The 18,871-nt window shown below is 37.9% G+C and overlaps 1 protein-coding gene across 1 annotated transcript in view; it reads right to left on the reverse strand.

Annotated features, from left to right (window-relative positions):
• LOC127797274 (ATP-dependent zinc metalloprotease FTSH 10, mitochondrial-like) overlaps positions 1–18,871 on the reverse strand; it is a 38,116-nt gene continuing 19,245 nt past the window's right edge. The window contains exons 3-7 of the mRNA XM_052330025.1: positions 10,231–10,364; positions 7,523–7,993; positions 6,601–7,368; positions 869–1,096; positions 1–721 (exon numbers count right to left, since the gene is read on the reverse strand). Of these exons, the coding sequence (XP_052185985.1) occupies positions 239–721; positions 869–1,096; positions 6,601–7,368; positions 7,523–7,993; positions 10,231–10,364 (2,084 nt within the window). The 3' untranslated portion in view covers positions 1–238. The remainder of the gene's footprint in view (positions 722–868; positions 1,097–6,600; positions 7,369–7,522; positions 7,994–10,230; positions 10,365–18,871) is intronic.

The raw sequence follows: 18,871 nt of genomic DNA on the forward strand, positions 1-18,871 counted from the left end.
TAAAAAAATATACATCAAATCCTAGTTTAATATTCCCAACGTTGTTACGCCTTTTCGCCAAGTTGGCAATGGTTTCATGTCATGTCGAAAACAATAAAGATGTCGGAAGTTAGTCAAGATATATCAACCACCACCTTCAATGAATCAACATCTGAAGAAAAAAAAAAAAAACAGAAGAGGTTTGAGAGGAAGACGAAACGGGATTCATGTCATCTTTAATAATAATATACATTTGGGGTTAGGTTGGGACTACCCCTGGCTCAAGGGGTGTCGACTCGTCATTTTCTGTGCTTCTGCCCTCTGTGGCCTGTTCTTGTTGCTTCTCGCCTTCATCTTCGAACCCTAGCTTAAATCTCTCATAATTCGTCATTTCACTTGATTTAAATGGCCTCTCCCCTAGAACTCGGAGCAAATCATCCTGGTGCAAGACTTCTTTTTCAAGCAACAGTTCGGCAATCTGAGCCACTTGCTCTTTGTGTTCCTCTATCAATTGGACAGTGCGCTCGTAGGCTCTCGTCACCCATTCACGAACTTCGCCATCAATAAGGGCCGCGGTCTTGCTGCTGTAAGGCTTGCTCATCTCAAATGCGTCGTCCCTTGGTGGGAATGAGAGGAGGCCCACCTTGTCACTAAAGCCATACACGGCTACCTGGGCATAAGTCATCTTCGTCACTTTCTCCAAGTCATTTTGAGCTCCTGTAGAAATTTTGCCAATCAAAACCTAAATCCAGAGAAAAAAACCCAGAAAACCAAATTAGATAGGCTTAAAAACAGAGTATAAACTTGCTAGTACATTTTTACATCTATGACTCTGCAAATTAAAATGAGACCACCAGTGGTCCAAGGTTATATATAGGCTCATAGCTACCTGCTCAGCTGCCCGACCACCAAGGGTCATGCATGTCATGTCAAAAAGCTGCTCCTTGGTCATAAGAAGGTTTTCATTGGGAACATATTGAGCAAACCCAAGCGCTGCAGTACCACGAGGAACTATAGTCACTTTCAACAAGGGCTCAGCATGTTCCAAAAACCAGCCAGCAACAGCATGACCTGATTCATGGTATGCTACAGTTCGGCGTTCAAGCTTGCTTATCACCTATTTAAACACAGGTAGGAAATGGTCAATGCAAAACCATATTCACCTTCTATATAATGACTTTACTCAAGCCAACAAAAATATTGCTTTCTCTTGTTATTTGCGTTGTTAAGCAGGTATCTATCATATACACATCTCTTCTAGATAAAGCTCAGGACATCCAGTGGAAGGAATGATGCAAAAGCACACTAACAGAGGCAAATCATTAATTACTCAAACTGCACATAGATTCAAGGTTTTTAATCATAAGTTCCAAACAGAAAGAGAACGTACCAAGCATGGATGTTCATATGGCATCTTTATTTCACATGGCTAGAGTCTAGACACCTCCCAACACTTGTGTCATGGGATTGTAGTTGTAGTAGTCCGGTCAATTGTAATTAGTTGATTGAATAGGTGGGAATATTAGTTAGGCAGTTAGGCCTAATTTTCAAATTCAAAATACTTTGTAATTGTTGATCAAGTAGGCATTGGCACCTAATCTTGGAGCTGGATCATTGTATCAGGAACGCTGATGCCACTCCAAAGGCATCCAGAGAAATATCAATAAAAATTTCTCCCACCTTTCTTCTCTCTTCTCTCTCTCTCTAACTCTCGTTTTCCCCCACTTCTCTCTGTTCTTCCCCCTTAATTCCCTAATTCTCCTCAATTCAAGGAGAATTTTCCATCAGAATTCAATTCGGACATTTTGGTATTAGAGTACGATCTCAGGCAGAGATCATCCCCGGAATTCACCATGGCCGTGAAGTGAGAGCTTCACGATGGAAAAGGAAAGAAGAAACGAGAGAAAGAAAAATGAATCTCACTGAATTGTATTGAAAGAAAATGAATTACAAGACACCAAAAACCAACAGTGAGGCTAGCTTATATACTAGCCTCAAACCGCTTAACCACATTAACAATAAACATAACTGCCTACTGATAAAATAAATCCTCTACAACAGAGCACATAATCCTAACAATGCAATCACTGCAGATGCTATCAGCAGTCAATCCAACACCAATCCTTCCACATGCCCCCTCAAACCAGACTCCATATTAGACTTCCCTGAAGTAACCTGCAACTTATCTGTAGCTGCTGAATGCTGATGCATAGGTGTCACTTAAGCCCAAGCTTGTCACACATATACAAAAATCATCCTTTGGTAGCCCCTTAGTAAATATGTCAGCCACTTGATGCAGTGTAGGAATATACCGAATCTCAACATCACTCACCACGTTCAACCTTCTCTCTAAAGTGCACATCAATCTCGATGTGTTTAGTTCTAGAGTGAAACACCGGATTTTCTGCTATACACTTGGCTGCTAGGTTATCACACCAAAGAATAAGAGTATGAACACATGGATAACCTAATTCTGAAAACAGACTTCAACCACAACACTTTAGTCACTCCTTGTGCCACTACTCGGTATTCAGCCTTGCCAACAGATCTGACCACAACAGTCTGCTTCTTTGAACCCCAAACCAATAGGTTTTTACCAGGAAAAACACACGAGCCACTAGTAGAATGTCTAGTGACTGCACCCCGTACGATCAGCATCAGTGTACACTGTTAGAGACAAGTCTTGAGGAGAAGGGATAAATACCAAACCTAAACCAATTGTTCCCTTGAGATACCGAAGCAACCTCTTACAAGCCAACCAGTGTTGGACTTTAGGAGAAGAAAATAACTGACTTAATTTATTCACCACAAATGCCACATCAGGTCTAGTATAAGTCAGATATTGAAGTGAGCCAATAATAGTCCTACAAAGTGAAGGATCTGAAAACAAATCACCCTCATCAGTCAAAGAGGTACCTGGACTCATACAAGTGGCACAAGGCTTGCAATCTTGCATTGCAGCCTTCTTCAACAAATTCAGTGAATATTTGGACTAGGTTAAGTATATACTCGTAGGGTCTCTATAAGCATCAAACCCTAAGAAGTAGTTAACCGAACCAAGAGTCTTAAGGGCAAAGTACGTGTCTAAATCCTGAATACAAGCATACAAAGTTGTAAAATCAGATCCAATGACCAAAATGTCATCCACATATACCAAAACAAACACCACAAATTTTGGAGTCCTCTTAATGAACAAAGAAGCATCTCAAACAACTCTTACAAAACCCCAATCTTGCAAGTCTGACCTCAACTTAGTATACCAAGCTCTTGGAGGTTGCTTAAGCCCATAAAGAGACTTCATCAAGCAACACATATGAGAAGGAAACTGCTGATGCACAAACCCTTGAGATTGTGACATAAACACAGCCTCATGTAGATACTCATTAAGAAACGCATTATTAACATCAACTTGCTGGATATCCCAATTAAATGTGACAGCCAAAGAGAACAAGACTCGAATTGTAGGAGCCTTGACAACCAGGCTGAATGTTTTAGCATAATCAACCCCAGGTATTTGGAACCCTTAGCAACTAGCCAACCTTTGTACTTGAGAATAGAGCTATCAGAATTGTACTTGATCCTAAAAACCCACTTGCAATCAATAAGGTTCATATATGAGGAAAAAGAAACAAGATCCCAGGGGTGATTCCTCTATAGGGTAGAATATTCTTCCTACATAGCTTTAATCCAATTGGGATCTAAGAGAGCTTCTTGAACAGAATTGGGCTCTAGGGAGCTCGCTAAGGAATGGGGAGAAGTAATAGCAAGTTGTTTTGCTTTGGCTCTAGTGATCATTGGGTGAATGGAAGGTGCTGGAGCAGCCTTAGATTTAGTTGACTTAGGTGTAGCAGCAGGTTCAACAAGAACAGAAGGACAAGAAGAAGGCCGCTCAGCAGTAGATAGAATAGGACTAGTGGCAGGAGTGACAGAGGAGTCGGATGGTGCTACTCGAGGAGAAGAATCAAAGAAGACAGAAGGAAGAGACGATCTTAGAATAGCTGTAGACAAACCATTAGACACTGACTGAGGGGCATGAGAAGTAGAGAACAATTGAGGAAATGGAAACTCCTCCGGATTAAAATGAGCATGTCTTGACACATAGATTCTACCCGACGGATGCATACATTTATACCCAGCTTGCACATGATTGTAGCCAAGAAACACACTTGGTAGAATGGAAATTGAACTTGTGCTTGTTGTGAGGTCTAAGATATAGAAAACAAGCACAACCAAATGGTTGCAACTGCATGTAGTTAGGTTGTTTGTGATAGAGTTTCTCAAAAGGGGTTTGAAATTGAAGTGGTGAAGCTGGTAACAAATTAATGATGTAGACAGCTGTTTGAAAGGCTTTGTCATGCTTGGCCGTCTCCTATGGCTGCAATTTACTGCAATTTTATTTCTTCTGCATTGCTGATATTTCTGTAATTTTTATTTCAGCATTTCCACTATTACTTGTCTTGCTTAAACAACACTAGAATATTCCTTAGGAATGTGGCCAGCTGGCTGTTTGTTGCAACGGCCGGGCTGAGAGAATCTGCCCTTGGGCAGCCTATATATAGTCCGTTATACGACTATGCAAATCATGAATGAGAATTATTGATTTCTACTTCCCTCTATCGTTCCTCTCTACTCTATTTTCTCTCTTCCTCTCTCACTATCGTCTCTGTTCTTACTCGGTTCTGAGCAATACAACTTCCGATTCTACTCGGATTGGAAGAAAGCCATTGTAACATTTGAGTTGTGACAACTTGGTATCAGAGCTCCGGTTCTCGACCGAAGATATTGAGTCAATGGCAGACAGTACTAGGATGAAGGGATTAGAGATGCAGTTGCAGCAAGTCAACTCGTCTCTGGTCGATTTTCACAATTGGGTCGATCAGATGGAGTTGGGGGCTACGAGGGAGCATGAATCAATTTTAGTGTTGGATCGCAAGGTCGAGAGCTCCATGGAAGGATTGGAGCGCAAGCTAGATGGCTCCATTGCGAGGGGTGCGAGAGGAATTAGGAGCTCAAATGCAACAATTTATGGTGATGTTTACCCGTCAGCATACGGTAAGACTATCACCTGACTTTCCTCCCAGGGGTAGAACTGAACCCATTCTAGGAGAGAATATGATGAACCAAGGAAATGACCACCGAGAAAATGAGATTGAACCTGAGGAGGAAATAGATGGATTCATGAGAAGAAGAAGAAGAGATGACCAAATTAACCATCAGCCACCAGGGTTTCCTATGCCTTGAATGGAGATACCAACTTTTGAAGGAGTTAATCCTAGGTGGTGGATAAGAAGGTGTGAGAGGGTGTTTGAATGGTATAATATACCCAAAAGACAGAGGATAACATTGGCGTCAACCTACTTCAACGAGGTGGTGGACGCTTGGTACCAAGGATGTGAGAGCGGGTGAATTGTAATTAGTTGATTGAATAGACGAGAATATTAGTTAGGCAGTTAGGCCTAATTTTCAAATTCAAAATACTTCGTAATTGTTGATCAAGTGGACATTGGCGCCTATTCTTGGAGCCAAATCAATATATAAGGAACACTGATACCGCTCCAAAGGCATCCAGAGAAATATCAATACAAATTTATCCCACCTTTCTCGTCTCTTCTCCCTCTCTCTAACTCTCATTTTCCCCCTCACTTCTCTCTATTCTTCCCTCTTAATTCCCCGATTCTCCTCAATTCAAGGAGAATTTCCCCTGTTAGAATTCAATTCTGACAACTTGCTTTGTTAGGATTAGGAGCTCTTTAGACAACTCAAACAATTGACTATTTATGCCAATCTCTCACACTCTTTACCCGAAATCAAACCAACAACAGAAAATGAAAAACTGAAATGCAAGAAAAAAATTGAACAAGAAAAGAATGAAAAGATACAACCAAACCAACACAAGAGGCGTGTGATATATCCTGGTTCAAGCTACGGAAACAGCCCTACATCCAGCCACAAGTCCAAGAGCAATTCCACTAGAAATCCGGTGAAAACAATACAAGATCTCTATCCTCTATCACACGAGTACACTGCACACAGAGATTACAAAGAAATCTCCTTCTCACAAAGCCTTCCCTCTCTTTTACAACAATATCACTCGCATTCAGAGACAGAATGATCATCACCACAACAGCCCACCGATGCCTTCTATTTATAGAGAGTTTGGGCAGAAATTACAAGATTTAATATTAGGCTACACAAGGACTAAAATACCTCTCATAATAAACACATAAGCTAGCCTTTCCCTAACTTAGTTTAATTTGCCACTTCAATCACCTGAGGGATTTCCTGATTTCTTCTAACCTTCTAGATAGTTTACTCAATGCAAAACCCAACATGCTTCAAAGTTTTAGTTGATTCCTTATCATCATTATACCCACCAGGTATAACCCTTGTAAAATAAATCATTCCAACTTTTTTTTGATAAATATAAATCATTCAGAAAGATATAGCCCAAACTAGCTCATAAGCCTTGACTAGAGGCTAAATGAAACGGAAAGCTTTGATCAATTAAAAAAAAAAAACAAATAATACACATTAATTTTGGATTTCAACGAAACTGATCAGACCTTGTAAAGTATCTTACAGTGAATAAGTAATGCAACAAGTTAAATTGGAAAGTATTACCTTATTCTTCTTCTCCAGACCGCCAATGATTCTGTCTATAGCTGCCTCAAAATGCTCCATTGTGACCTGTGTTCCCTCGCACCTTGCAGCAATTAAAGCAGCTTCATTACACACATTTGCAATATCTGCTCCTGCGAATCCAGGAGTGAGGGCTGCAAGTCTCTGAGAGAAATATGAAGGTTTATTATCAAGCTTAATCTTCTGCAAATATATCTGAAATATCTGCTCCCGGCCTTTGATATCAGGTTTATCAATGGAAATTTGCCGATCAAATCGACCAGGTCTTAACAGAGCTTTGTCCAAGATATCAGGTCTATTGGTGCCAGCAAGGACAACAACTCCAGAAGTGGTCCCAAATCCATCCATTTCAACAAGCAACTGGTTTAGAGTACTTTCACGCTCATCATTGGAACCTGAGAAGCCCCCACGTCCCCTTGCTCGGCCAATTGCATCTATTTCATCAATAAATATTATACTAGGTGCACACTGGCGAGCTTCCTGGAATAAGTTTCTCACTCTAGATGGTCCAACACCTACAAACATCTCCATGAAATCTGAACCCGATATGGAGAGAAAAGGCACACCAGATTCTCCAGCAGTTGCCTTGGCCAAAAGAGTTTTACCAGTGCCTGGAGGACCTACTAAAAGAGCACCTTTTGGAATTTTTGCTCCCAACTCCTCGTATTTTTTAGGGTTCTTGAGGAAGTGCACAAACTCCATAATTTCTTGTTTTGCTTCATCACAGCCAGCAACATCTTTGAAATGGACCTAAATGAACAAAAAAGGACAACAATATCTAGTATTATGGTTTTTTTTTTTTTTTTTCATTTTGTATAACGATAAAAAATGTGCAACAAGAATAGCATTGATATCATTAACAAAGATAATTGAAACATAATTAATGATCAGGAAATCAGCTAACCTTGTTTTTTGCATTTTTATCTACTTTTGTGATCTGGGCTTTCCCTATGTTGAATATTCCACGGGCACCCTTACTACTACCTCCAACACCTAGTCCGCCTTGCATTCTCCGACCCATGTACCAAAGGGTTCCCAAAAGCAAGGCAGTCGGTGCAAATCTCATCAATTCTTGGTACCAAACCATTTCAGAAGTATATGTAACAGGGATGTAATCATGAGGATCTATTCCCATTGCTTGCTGCGCTTCCTCCAACTTTTCTTCAAAAGATTCAACACTTCCAATATTGAAATAGTACTTATACTGGCTCTTGTTCCGAGGTTCTTGGACAACTGGTCCCTCAATAATATCATCACTGGTTTGATTGCGTGGTGAGCTCCTCACATACACTTTTGCAACTGATTTATTTGAAACAACTATATGATCCACTAGCCCTTGTTCCAGAAGCTTGTTTTTAAACTCCTGGAAACTAATCTGCAGACAAAAAATGTTATTACATTAAAATTTCATACAGGTAAAAGAAATATAATAGTAAATTATGTAAACAGTGTCATGAAGAAAGTGTGAAGTACTATGGATCCAATTACTTGGAAAGACAATGAAAGATGGAACTACTGCACCATTAAAATATTTTTTTAACTAAAAAACGGAAATAGGGGCATTGAGCATATTACCAGCATTGGCTGTCCTTTAACACTTAAAAGAAAAATAAAATATAATTCAACAACCAGCACTAGGAACTAACAAAAAACAAAAAAAAATAAAAATAAAACCAGCACTGATCATTCTATTATGGGTTTCAAAATGAAACTATGCCAATCATACAATCACCAGAAGTGTCCGGTCAATGAGGTCCAGGATGACAATAAGCTGTATCCAGCAAGCAATTCTCTGTTCAGTTACATTAAAATTGGTTGTTCAACTAACCGACAAACAAAGTCAAGTCATATGCATTTCAAATGAATTAAATAATTATAAAATATACTTTTCCTATCATATCTTAGGCATGGATGAACCCTTCAGTCATTTCAAAAGGGTTGGCTACATGAATTCTATGCCTCCAACTATCTTTATTGATGGTCATATCCTCTGTAAGGCCATTGTATCTTATGTCATTTCTAAGTGTTCCTCAATAAGTTTTCTAATCTTCCTCTCCCTCCTTTGCTACAAATTTTCTCCATTTCATCTGGCTCACTTCACAGGTGCCTCTATCACTCTTCCCACATTTCTTCCATAAATATTTTTCATTTTTTTCTCTCTTCTCCTATGGACCATGCATAGAGAAGAAACTTAGTTGGAATGAGGATAGTGAAGGATTAGAGTAACATATCAACTGATACAGTCAGAAGAGAAGTGAATGGTGGCCTCCACATAAAGCAAAGAATTCAAATTCAGAATTTAAAGAAAAACAAAAGGCCACTGAATTTGTAAAGATGAAACCTAGACTTAATGATTCAATATGAAGATTCTACAACAAAAATATTGTAATGGATGAAAAAAAAAACAAATGATCGTGGAACCACCAAAAATAACAATAGTGGCAGACCTCAATAAACCTAATTGAACATAAAAAAATATGAAGGAAACCCAAATAATGGAGAATTCATCCACAGCAACAACATATTTCGGCACGGGATGTAAATTCATAAATATTGTAGGAGCCTTATATAAGAAGATTATCCAAATCGCAGATCATGTAGCATGACTTAATCATAAGAGAAAATGCATTCTATTTGAGATATACTAATGCAGAGAATATAATACCCAATAAACATCGAAACATCACCAACCCAACAAGCATCAAACAAAGTTCTCAAGGCTATCACATTGTATAAAGCATAGTTGAAAAGTTAAAATGATGAGCATTGAGAGCTGTAAATACTAATCAGTTCTTCTATTCCCCTAAAAGGGCATTCCCTAATTAACACGTCTCCCCGCTTTGTATGGGTTGGGGGAGAGTCGTTTTTTGTATGTAGCCTTACCCGTGTTTTGCAAAGAGACTATTTCCACAACTCAAACCTAGACCTTCCAATCACAAATGAGAAAACCTTACTATGGCTAACTTATTGCAGCTCTTCTATTCCCTTAAAAAGGTCAAAAGGCATCTTCCGTAGACGAGGTCCTCCACTATATGAGGATCGTCTATAATTTCCAATCACAAAGGAGCAACCTCTCCATTGCTACTAAGGCTTGTCCTCAAATTTGAGAAGGTGCTATTCAACAAAATATTGAATCAGAAGACTGAAGATTGAAATCCATATCACCAAAATAAGAAATCCAATTTTTCACGTAAAAATTGCTCTGCACTAGAATTGCAATTTAAGTAGCAAGTCCCATACTTGAAACTGATGTTTTGTATTAATATGTAGCAGCAGGCATTTCAGGATTGCAGTGTTTTACCAACAAAATAGGCAGGCATCATAACCAGAGAACCTGGAATGGCAAAGAACAACTAGCGCATAAAAAAGCAACAAACAAAATCAGCAAAGAGTGGCTTAGTATATCCAATAGTGTTTTTTGGAGTAGAAGATTAAACATATTTTCTCTTTTAGATTAAAATCTTCATCTAGAAAACTAATCATGAAAGGAAATTACAATTATATCTACAAAAAGAACACTTGAATATGGAATACAATGCATTATGGAGACTGTAACATAAAAGCTCCAAAGAGCAACTAAATCAAGGCCAGATATTTTTAAGCATAACTTACTTGGTGCTGCTCATGGGGACCAACATAAAATGGTGAAAGAACCAGCCCAGTCAGTAGTAAAGAGAGAAAGAGATTTTGGAAGTGCTTCATGAAAGTCTCTTGAAAATTTCCATGATCATCAGCATTTGCTTCCTCTGAAGATAAAATATGATTGTGATAACAAAATTAGAATATACAAAAAAAATTAGAAATTACAGACTGTAATGTGCAAGGAACATCAAGTAAATGAAGATTCAGAACAAAATTTTATTTGCATTCTGTAACCAGAAGAGATTCTTCTAGAACACAGATGAAACTTCTTTAGTGTTACCTCAGATCCGTTTCCCATCTTAACATAATATTGATGCCCACAGCAACAATTTTAAGTAACTACAAGTGCTATCAAAATAAGTATGCAATATAGAACTGTGGACTTGCACAAGTTTAGGTGTGTGTGGATTATAAAACCAAGGATGGCACATACCCTACTACAAACCTAAACTTACTATTGACATATAGAAAACAGTTATTCACCACACCCGTTCTGAGAGGAAAGTCTAAGATCCAACCAGCCAACCACTCTGCAGAATATGGCACACGTTTGGTGGTACTAACAAATATTGCATCCATGTATAGATGAACTGGAAGAATCAACAGAAAATTTCCATATATAACACACCAATTTGGCATGGCAATTCCAGTGAGTTTCTGCTCGAATAACTTCCAGCTGTGCTCTTGTAAAACATCTCAACAGTTCCCATACGTATGCAGAAATAAGTAAAATACAGACTGGAAATCAAGTCCTAACTACTAGCATAGGTTATAGCAACCATTTTATGACCCAATGTTATGGTAACCTGATATAAATGTAACAAGCTTAAGTTATATTTTATTAATATATTATCCAAAATAAATTTTTTAAGATCTACTTTCCTTGCTTTAAGGAAAATTTTTTGTTGGATTGGTGTTAAAGTGAAAGCATAGAATGCATTACTCACCTTTTGTTACATTGTTCAATGGCTCAAGAATTGTGCGGTTACTTTTCCTCTCCTTGGTATTCAACGGTCATAACTTTCATGGTTTGAGATTTTACTTTTTCAAGATAAGGGGTTCTTCAAGGTATTTTTTCTAAATAGCTTTTGAGGTTATTGAATTGTTACTAGCTTGACACAAGTGAACTTATTCTGTTTGTTCTTTTGGCTTATAGGGATGCCACTCTCATTCAGTTCTTTTGTGAGAGTCACATTGTTTAGTAGACACATAGTGGGTTAGGCTTATGGTGCTTCTATGCACTTCTTGTACAGCCATGACCTCTTTGGTGCCTCAATGAAATTACTAAATTTATATTTCTACCATAATCTAATCACTATTGAAGCTTCACGCATTTAGATACTTGTTTACTTTTCAATTAAGAAACTTAAAATAAAAAAAAAAGTCAGTTCTCTCATCTTCTATGCCTCTTGTCTGCAACCAAAGCCAAACCATTTTTCACATATTTACCCATTTATTCACTAGGTTTATCTCCTATTGGTACCGAATTTTCTCCAACCCAAACATCATTTTATCATGCACAAAAAACCTGTTGGGTTTTGCATTGAGTAAACTATCTAGAAGGTTAGCAGAAATCAGGAAATCCCTCGGGTGATTGAAGCAGCAAATTAAACTAAGTTAGGGAGAGGCTAGCTTATGTGTTTATTATGGGGGGGTATTTTAGTCCTTGTGTAGCCTAATATTAAACCTTCTAATTTCCGCCAAAACTCTATAAATAGAAGGCATCGGCGGCCTGTCGTGGGGATGATCATTCTGTCTGTGAATGTGAGTGATATTGCTGTAAAAGAGAAGAAAGGCTTTGTGAGAAGGAGAGTTCTTTGTAATCTCTGTGTGCGCAGTGTACTCATGTGATAGAGGATAGGATCTTGTACTGTTTTCACCGGATTTCTAGTGGAATTGCTCTCAGACTTGTGGCTGGATGTAGGGCTATTTCCGCAGCCTAAACCAGGATATATCGCACGCCTCTTGTGTTGGTTTAGTTGTATCTTTTCATTCTTTTCTTGTTCAATTCTGTTCTTGCATTTCAGTTTTTCATTTTTTGTTGTTGGTTTGATTTTGGGTAAGGAGTGTGAGAGATTGGCATAAATAATCATTGTTTTGAGTTGTCTAAAGAGCTCCTAATCCTAACATATTGGTATCAGAGCCTGGAACTCATTCAAGAATTGCCAAGAACCCTAGAAATCAATAGGATTTTTCCCCTGCCATGGCTTCCACACCTTTTGCCGCTAGATACGACATTGAGAAATTCAATGGCCTTGATGATTTTGGACTTTGGAGAATGAAAATAAGATCCTTGTTGGGTAATTTAGGATTAGAAGAAGCTCTCGATGGAGAGGCTAAGATGCCTAAAACTTACCCGGAAGAAAAGAAGAAAGTTATTATCAAGGCGTCTTATAATACCCTAATCTTGAGCTGAGATAAAGTCCTTAGAGAGGTCTCAAAGATGGAAACAACGGCTGAATTGTGGCTTAAATTAGAAACCCTCTATATGACTAAGTCCCTTTCGAGTAGGCTTTACTTGAAGGCAAAGTTTTTCACATTTAGGATGCATGAAGGGAAGAAGCTTCAAAGTCATATAGATGACTTCAATAAGCTATGTCTTGACTTAGAGAACATAGATGTTAAATATGAAGATGAAGACAAAGCCCTGGCATTATTGCATTCCTTGCCTAAGTCATATGAAACCTCTGTGAATATTCTTAAACATGGTAGGGATACATTGACCTTAGAGGATGTAATAGGTGCATTGAACTCTAAGGAGTTGCAACAGAAAGTAGAGGGAAAGGCTGCTGGAGATGTCCTAACTATTAGGAGTAGGGCTGAAAGAAGGGATTTTAGGCCTAGGGGAAAGTCTAGGTCCAAGTCTAGGAATGGTAGGAAACAAATTAAATGTTTTCACTGCCATGAAGAGGGTCGTATCAAGAAAAACTGCCCTAGGAGAAAGAGAGAATCCCAAGAAAGATCTAATTCTGAAATTTCATCTTCCCTATGTGATTATGACTATGATAGTGTGGATGCATTGGTTGCATCTTGCCTGGAAGATAAGGATGTGTGGGTTTTAGACTCGGGTTGTTCTTTCACATGGCATCCCATAGAGAATAGTTTCTAAACTATAAAGATATAGGTGGTGGAAAGGTGATCTTAGGGGGCAACCATGAGTGTAATATAAAAGGGATAGGAGACATACACTTGAGGATGCATGATGTATTGGTAAAGACCTTAAAATATGTTAGGTATGTTCCAGATTTAAAAAGGAATTTAATATCCCTAGGAGAGTTGGATAAGAGTGGACATTCCTATAAAGGGCATGGTGGAGTATTAAGGGTATCAAAGGGAGCCCTTATATGTATGAAAGCTGCCCTTCACAATGGGATATATGTGCCGCAAGCAACCACTTTAAGTGGTGAGACAGCTATAGGTGAAAATAGAACCTATGATCAAACAAAATTAAGGCACTATAGGATGGCTCACATAAGTGAGCAAGACCTTAGAGAATTGTCCAAACAAGGTATCCTAGGGGCTGAAAATGTAACAGATTTGGACCAATGTGAGACATGTATTTTTGGTAAGTCTTCTACGGTAAAATTCCCAAAGAAAGCAAACCACATATCTAAAACCCCTTTAGAATATATCCATTCAGATTTATGGGATCCTAGTTAATCTTTAACACATGGAGAGTTGTGTTGGGTAGCCGACAGCCAACGTAAAATCTAGTCAGATCCAAAAACATGAACTCTAGACAGACTATAAAAAACCGTTGGGACATAACCCTTTATAGCGACGCGCTACACTGCCTGCGTGTAATGTCAAGTGAGCTAGAGCCGCTACATCGGCGCCCGGATGTAGTGACAAATGAGCAAGGGTCCTCGTATTTGCTTGGACGGATGCGGGTAAAAAAGCTAGTACAAAATCAAAATCAAAATAAAAAATAAAATCAAATTCAAAATCAAAGCCAAAGCCAAAGCCAAAGCCAAAATCAAAATCAAAATCAAAAATTAAAAATTGCGTCATGGAATAAAAGAACATTAACAGGCAAAGCTATGAAAGTGGTAAATGTGATGATTAGGAGAAAGATTAATATTATTTGCCTTCAAGAGACGAGATGGGTAGGGAAAAAAGCAAAAACTTTATCAGAAACTGGATATAAAATATGGTACATAGAAAATGATCGAGCGAAAAATAGAGTGAGAATGATTATGGATAAAAGCTTAGTAGATGAGGTAGCGGATGTAAAAAGAATAGGGGATAGGATTATTATGATAAAGGTTGGTCTAGGAAGAATAACTATGAATATCTTTAGTACATATGCACCATTAGCGGGGTTAGGTGATGAGATAAAAGCAAAATTCTGGGATGACCTAGAAGAACTCATACAATTAATACCAAGAGAAGAGAAAGTGAGGTGACTTAAATGGTCACGTGAGTAGAGACGGAAACGACTATAGAGAGGCACATGGAGGGTATGGATTCAGGGAAATTAATAATGAGGGTAAGCTTATTCTAGATTTTGCTATGGTATATAGGCTAATCATAACCAATACTAAGTTCAAAAAACGGAACAAACACTTAATCACATTTAAAAATATCACATCAAGCACCCAAATAAATTTCTTCCTCATGAGACAAAAGGATCGATTATGTTGTAGGGATTGTAAGGTGATATTGGGGGAGTGTTTGCCTACTCAACATAGACTTTTGATACTTGCGTCCAAGTAAGAAATTGGAAGAGAAAAAATTACATAAAACAAAATCCAAAAATTAGGTAGTGGGATTTGAAAGAGGAGAAACAATTAATCTTCAAAGAAAAATTAAAGGATAGAAGGGAATGGAATGGAGAAGGACAGGCAAACCAAATGTGGAGGGAAATGGCTATTGCCCTGAGAAACACGGCAAAGATAGTCCTTGGAGAAACAAATGGTAGAGCTCCAAACTTTAAGAAATCTTGGTGGTGGAATAAAGAGGTACAATTGAAAATTAGAAATAAGAAAACTTTCTATAAGGCTGTATATCAATGCAGTAATGAAGAAAACCTAAAAAATTATAAGGAAGCGAAAAATGCAGCAAAAAGAGCTGTTAGTGAAACAAGATCAAAAGCATATGAGAATCTATTAAACGACTTGATACAAAAGATGGAGAAAGAGATATATAAAAATTAGCTAAAGCAAGAGAGAGAAAAACAGTGGATATAAACCAAGTGAAATGCATAAAAGATGAAAACCAAAATGTATTAATGAATGAGGGAGCGATTAAGGAGATATGGAAGAAGTATTTCATTAAATTATTCAATGATGGTGGGGACATCTTAGTAACTCCGAAGGAAACATAAGCTATACATTTTATCGACGCATAAGTTCAAAAGAAATAAGGCAAGCATTAAAAAAGATGAAAAATCATAAAACGGTAGGACCAGATAATATACCAATAAAAGCATGGAAATGCATGGGAAAAGAGGACATCTCTTGGCTAATGAAATTATTTAACGCAGTCCTTACATAAAAAAAGATACCAGATGAGTGGAGGAAGAGTACTTTAATTCCTATATACAAGAACAAAGAAGATGTTCAAAACTATAAAAATTATAGAGGAACTAAGTTAATGAGTCATACTATGAAACTTTGGGAGAGAGTAATAGAGCAGGAGGCTCAGAAAAGAAACAAACGTCTCGGAAAATCAGTTTGGTTTCATGCCTGGTAAGTCAATAATGGAAGCTATATACCTACTGAAGCATCGGGATCATCAAAAGGACCTGCATATGGTGTTTATAGATCCATAAAAGACCTATGATAGGGTCCCTAGAGAAATATTATGGAAGGTTTTAGAGAAGAAATGAGTCCAAATAGCCTATATAAAAGCCCTTAAGGACATGTATCACGGTGCAAAGACAAGGGTCAGAACATATGAAGGGGATACTACATCAAGGTTCTGCACTAAGTCCATACTTATTTGCTTTAGTAATGGATGAACTCAATAAACACATTCAGATAGAGGTGTCATGGTGTATGCTATTTGCAGATGACATAGTGTTGGTAGATGAAACAAAAGAGGGAGTGAACACTAAGCTTGAGTTGTGGAGAAACAATTTAGAATCTAAGGGATTTAAATTAAGTAGAAGGAAAATAGAATATATGGAATGTAAATTTAGTAAGAATGCAAAAGTGAAGGATGTTATAATAAAATTGGAAGACCAAATAATAGAAAAAAAATACCATTTTCGATATTTGGGATCAGTGATTCAAAAAGATGGAGAAATTCATGAGAATGTCACGCATAGAATTAAGGCAAATTAGCTAAAATGGAGAAATGTATCGGGGGTGTTATGTGATGGTAAAATTCCATTAAAACTGAAAGGAAAATTCTATTGGACAGCTATAAGACCAGTTTTGTTATATAGCTCAGAATGTTGGACAGTCAAAGACCAGCATGAGCAAAAGACGAGTGTAACGGAGATGAGAATGCTAAGATGGATGTGCGGCCACACAGGAAAATATAAAATTAGAAATGAGCTTATTCGTAATAAGGAATGAGTAGTGTCAATCGAGGAGAAGATGAGAGAGACTAGACTAAGATAGTTTGGTCATGTGAGGAGAAGACCAAGAGACGCTAATGTAAGGAGAGTTGATGAAATGGAACAATTAACCCAAAAAATAGATAGAGACAGACCCAAGAAGACTTTGGAAGAGACATTAAAGTTTGATATGAAGTGTATGGACCTAAATGAAGATATGACAAAAGACAGAAATACATGGAAGTCTAGAATTCATGTAGCCGATCCCACATAGTGGGATAAAGGCTGGATATGTTGATGTTGTTATATAGATGACTTTTCTAGGATGGTTTGGGTATATGTATTAAAATCAAAAGATGATACTTTTGAAGCTTTTAAAACCAAGAAAACCTTAATAGAGAATCAAAAAGGCATGAAAATCTAGGTCATTAGAACAAATAATGGACTTGAATTTTGCAATAAAGAATTTTCCCAAATGTATAAAGAAGATGGCATCCTTAGACATTTAACTATCCCTGGTAACCCTAAGCAAAATAGCCTAGCTAAGAGAATGAATAGGACTCTTTTAGAAATGGTGAGATGTATGTTAATCCATACTAGGTTATCTAAATCATTTTTGGGAGAAGCTATTACAACAGTTACCTATGTAATTAATAGGTCACCCTCGGCTGCAATAGGGTTTAAAACACCCTATGAAATGTGGAATGGCCACAAGCCAAGCTTAGAGCATCTAAGGGTATTTGGCTGCATTGTTTATACTCATGTTAAGCAAGGGAAATTGGAGCCTAGAGCCAAGAGGTGTCTATTTATAGGATATCTAACCAGGGTAAAGGGATATAAGTTATGGGCCCTAGAAGAACATTGATAAATAGGGATGTGACTTTTAAAGAAGATTTTTTCTTGAAAGATGATAAGGTAGATCGCCCAAAGGATGGGAGAGAAACGAGAAAAGCTGTTGCAATTGAACAGCGTTATCAAATCCATGAAGCTGCCATGCACAATCCCATGGATTTCGTAGCTAACCAGCCTTCTAGCAGTGTTGGTTCTCCTATGGCCATTAGCGCAGTGTGTAACACGCATGTGAAAAAAATCACATCAAAATAAATCTTTGAAAGAACAAACTTCAATGGCCGAATCTTGACTTTTAAGAAGATACAAAAACAAGACTGTTTTGCTAGGAAAACCCAAATATGTTGCCAAAATTTGTATTGAGAAAAACTTATTACAAACTCTAGGTTCTAAGCATATTTATAGTGTTTGGCTAATCCAAATCCATCTAATATTTGTAACTAAAATCTAACTAGAATCCTAAGAAAAATAAATCTTGATCAAACATGGAGTAAAATCCTAAATCAAGTAAAATCCTAAAATCCTAATCAAACATGAAGTAGAATACTAAATCAAGTAGAATCCTAAAATATATGAAGTATTAAAATACTGTTTCAGCGTTATTGTTCCGGCACTACTGTTCCGGTTTGGTCGGGTTGGCCTTGGGCCGACTCTTGATCGGTGACCGCATCAGCCATGGACCAGCATAGTGCTGGTGATGATTCCCCTACCTAAGATAGCTTCCAGAAAAGTGGCAGCCTTGATCCCTCAAGTTCTGGAAGGTTCCAGCCCACTGATAGTGCTGGTCCTTCCAGTTTGGGTAGTTCTCCTAGGGTAGATAGGTACAATGTGGCAAGGGATAGACAAATGAGGGAGGTTAGACCTCCTATAAGGTGTGGGTATTATGATTTAGTCCCCTATGCACTGTTAAGTGCTGAAGAGACATCTGGAGATGAACCTCTTTCATTTGAAGAGGCTGTAAAGTAAAAAGACTCCAGGAAATGGCTGGCTGCCATGGAATCTGAAATGGAATCTTTGAATAAGAATAAGACTTGGGTTTTGGTTGATAGGCCCTTAAATAAAAGGGTGGTAGGCTGTAAGTGGCTCTTTAAGATTAAACAAGGAGCAAGGAGCAAAAACCTAGGTATAAAGCTAGGTTGGTACCAAAGGGATTCTCACCTAAGTTGTTGAGGTGGATTATAATGAAGTTTTCTCACCGGTAGTGAGACATACCTCGATTAGAATCTTATTTGCTATGACTATCCATTTAGACTTAAG

This window comes from Diospyros lotus, chromosome 3, assembly GCF_014633365.1.
Source record: "Diospyros lotus cultivar Yz01 chromosome 3, ASM1463336v1, whole genome shotgun sequence".
In the NCBI taxonomy this organism is placed as follows: Eukaryota; Viridiplantae; Streptophyta; class Magnoliopsida; order Ericales; family Ebenaceae; genus Diospyros; species Diospyros lotus.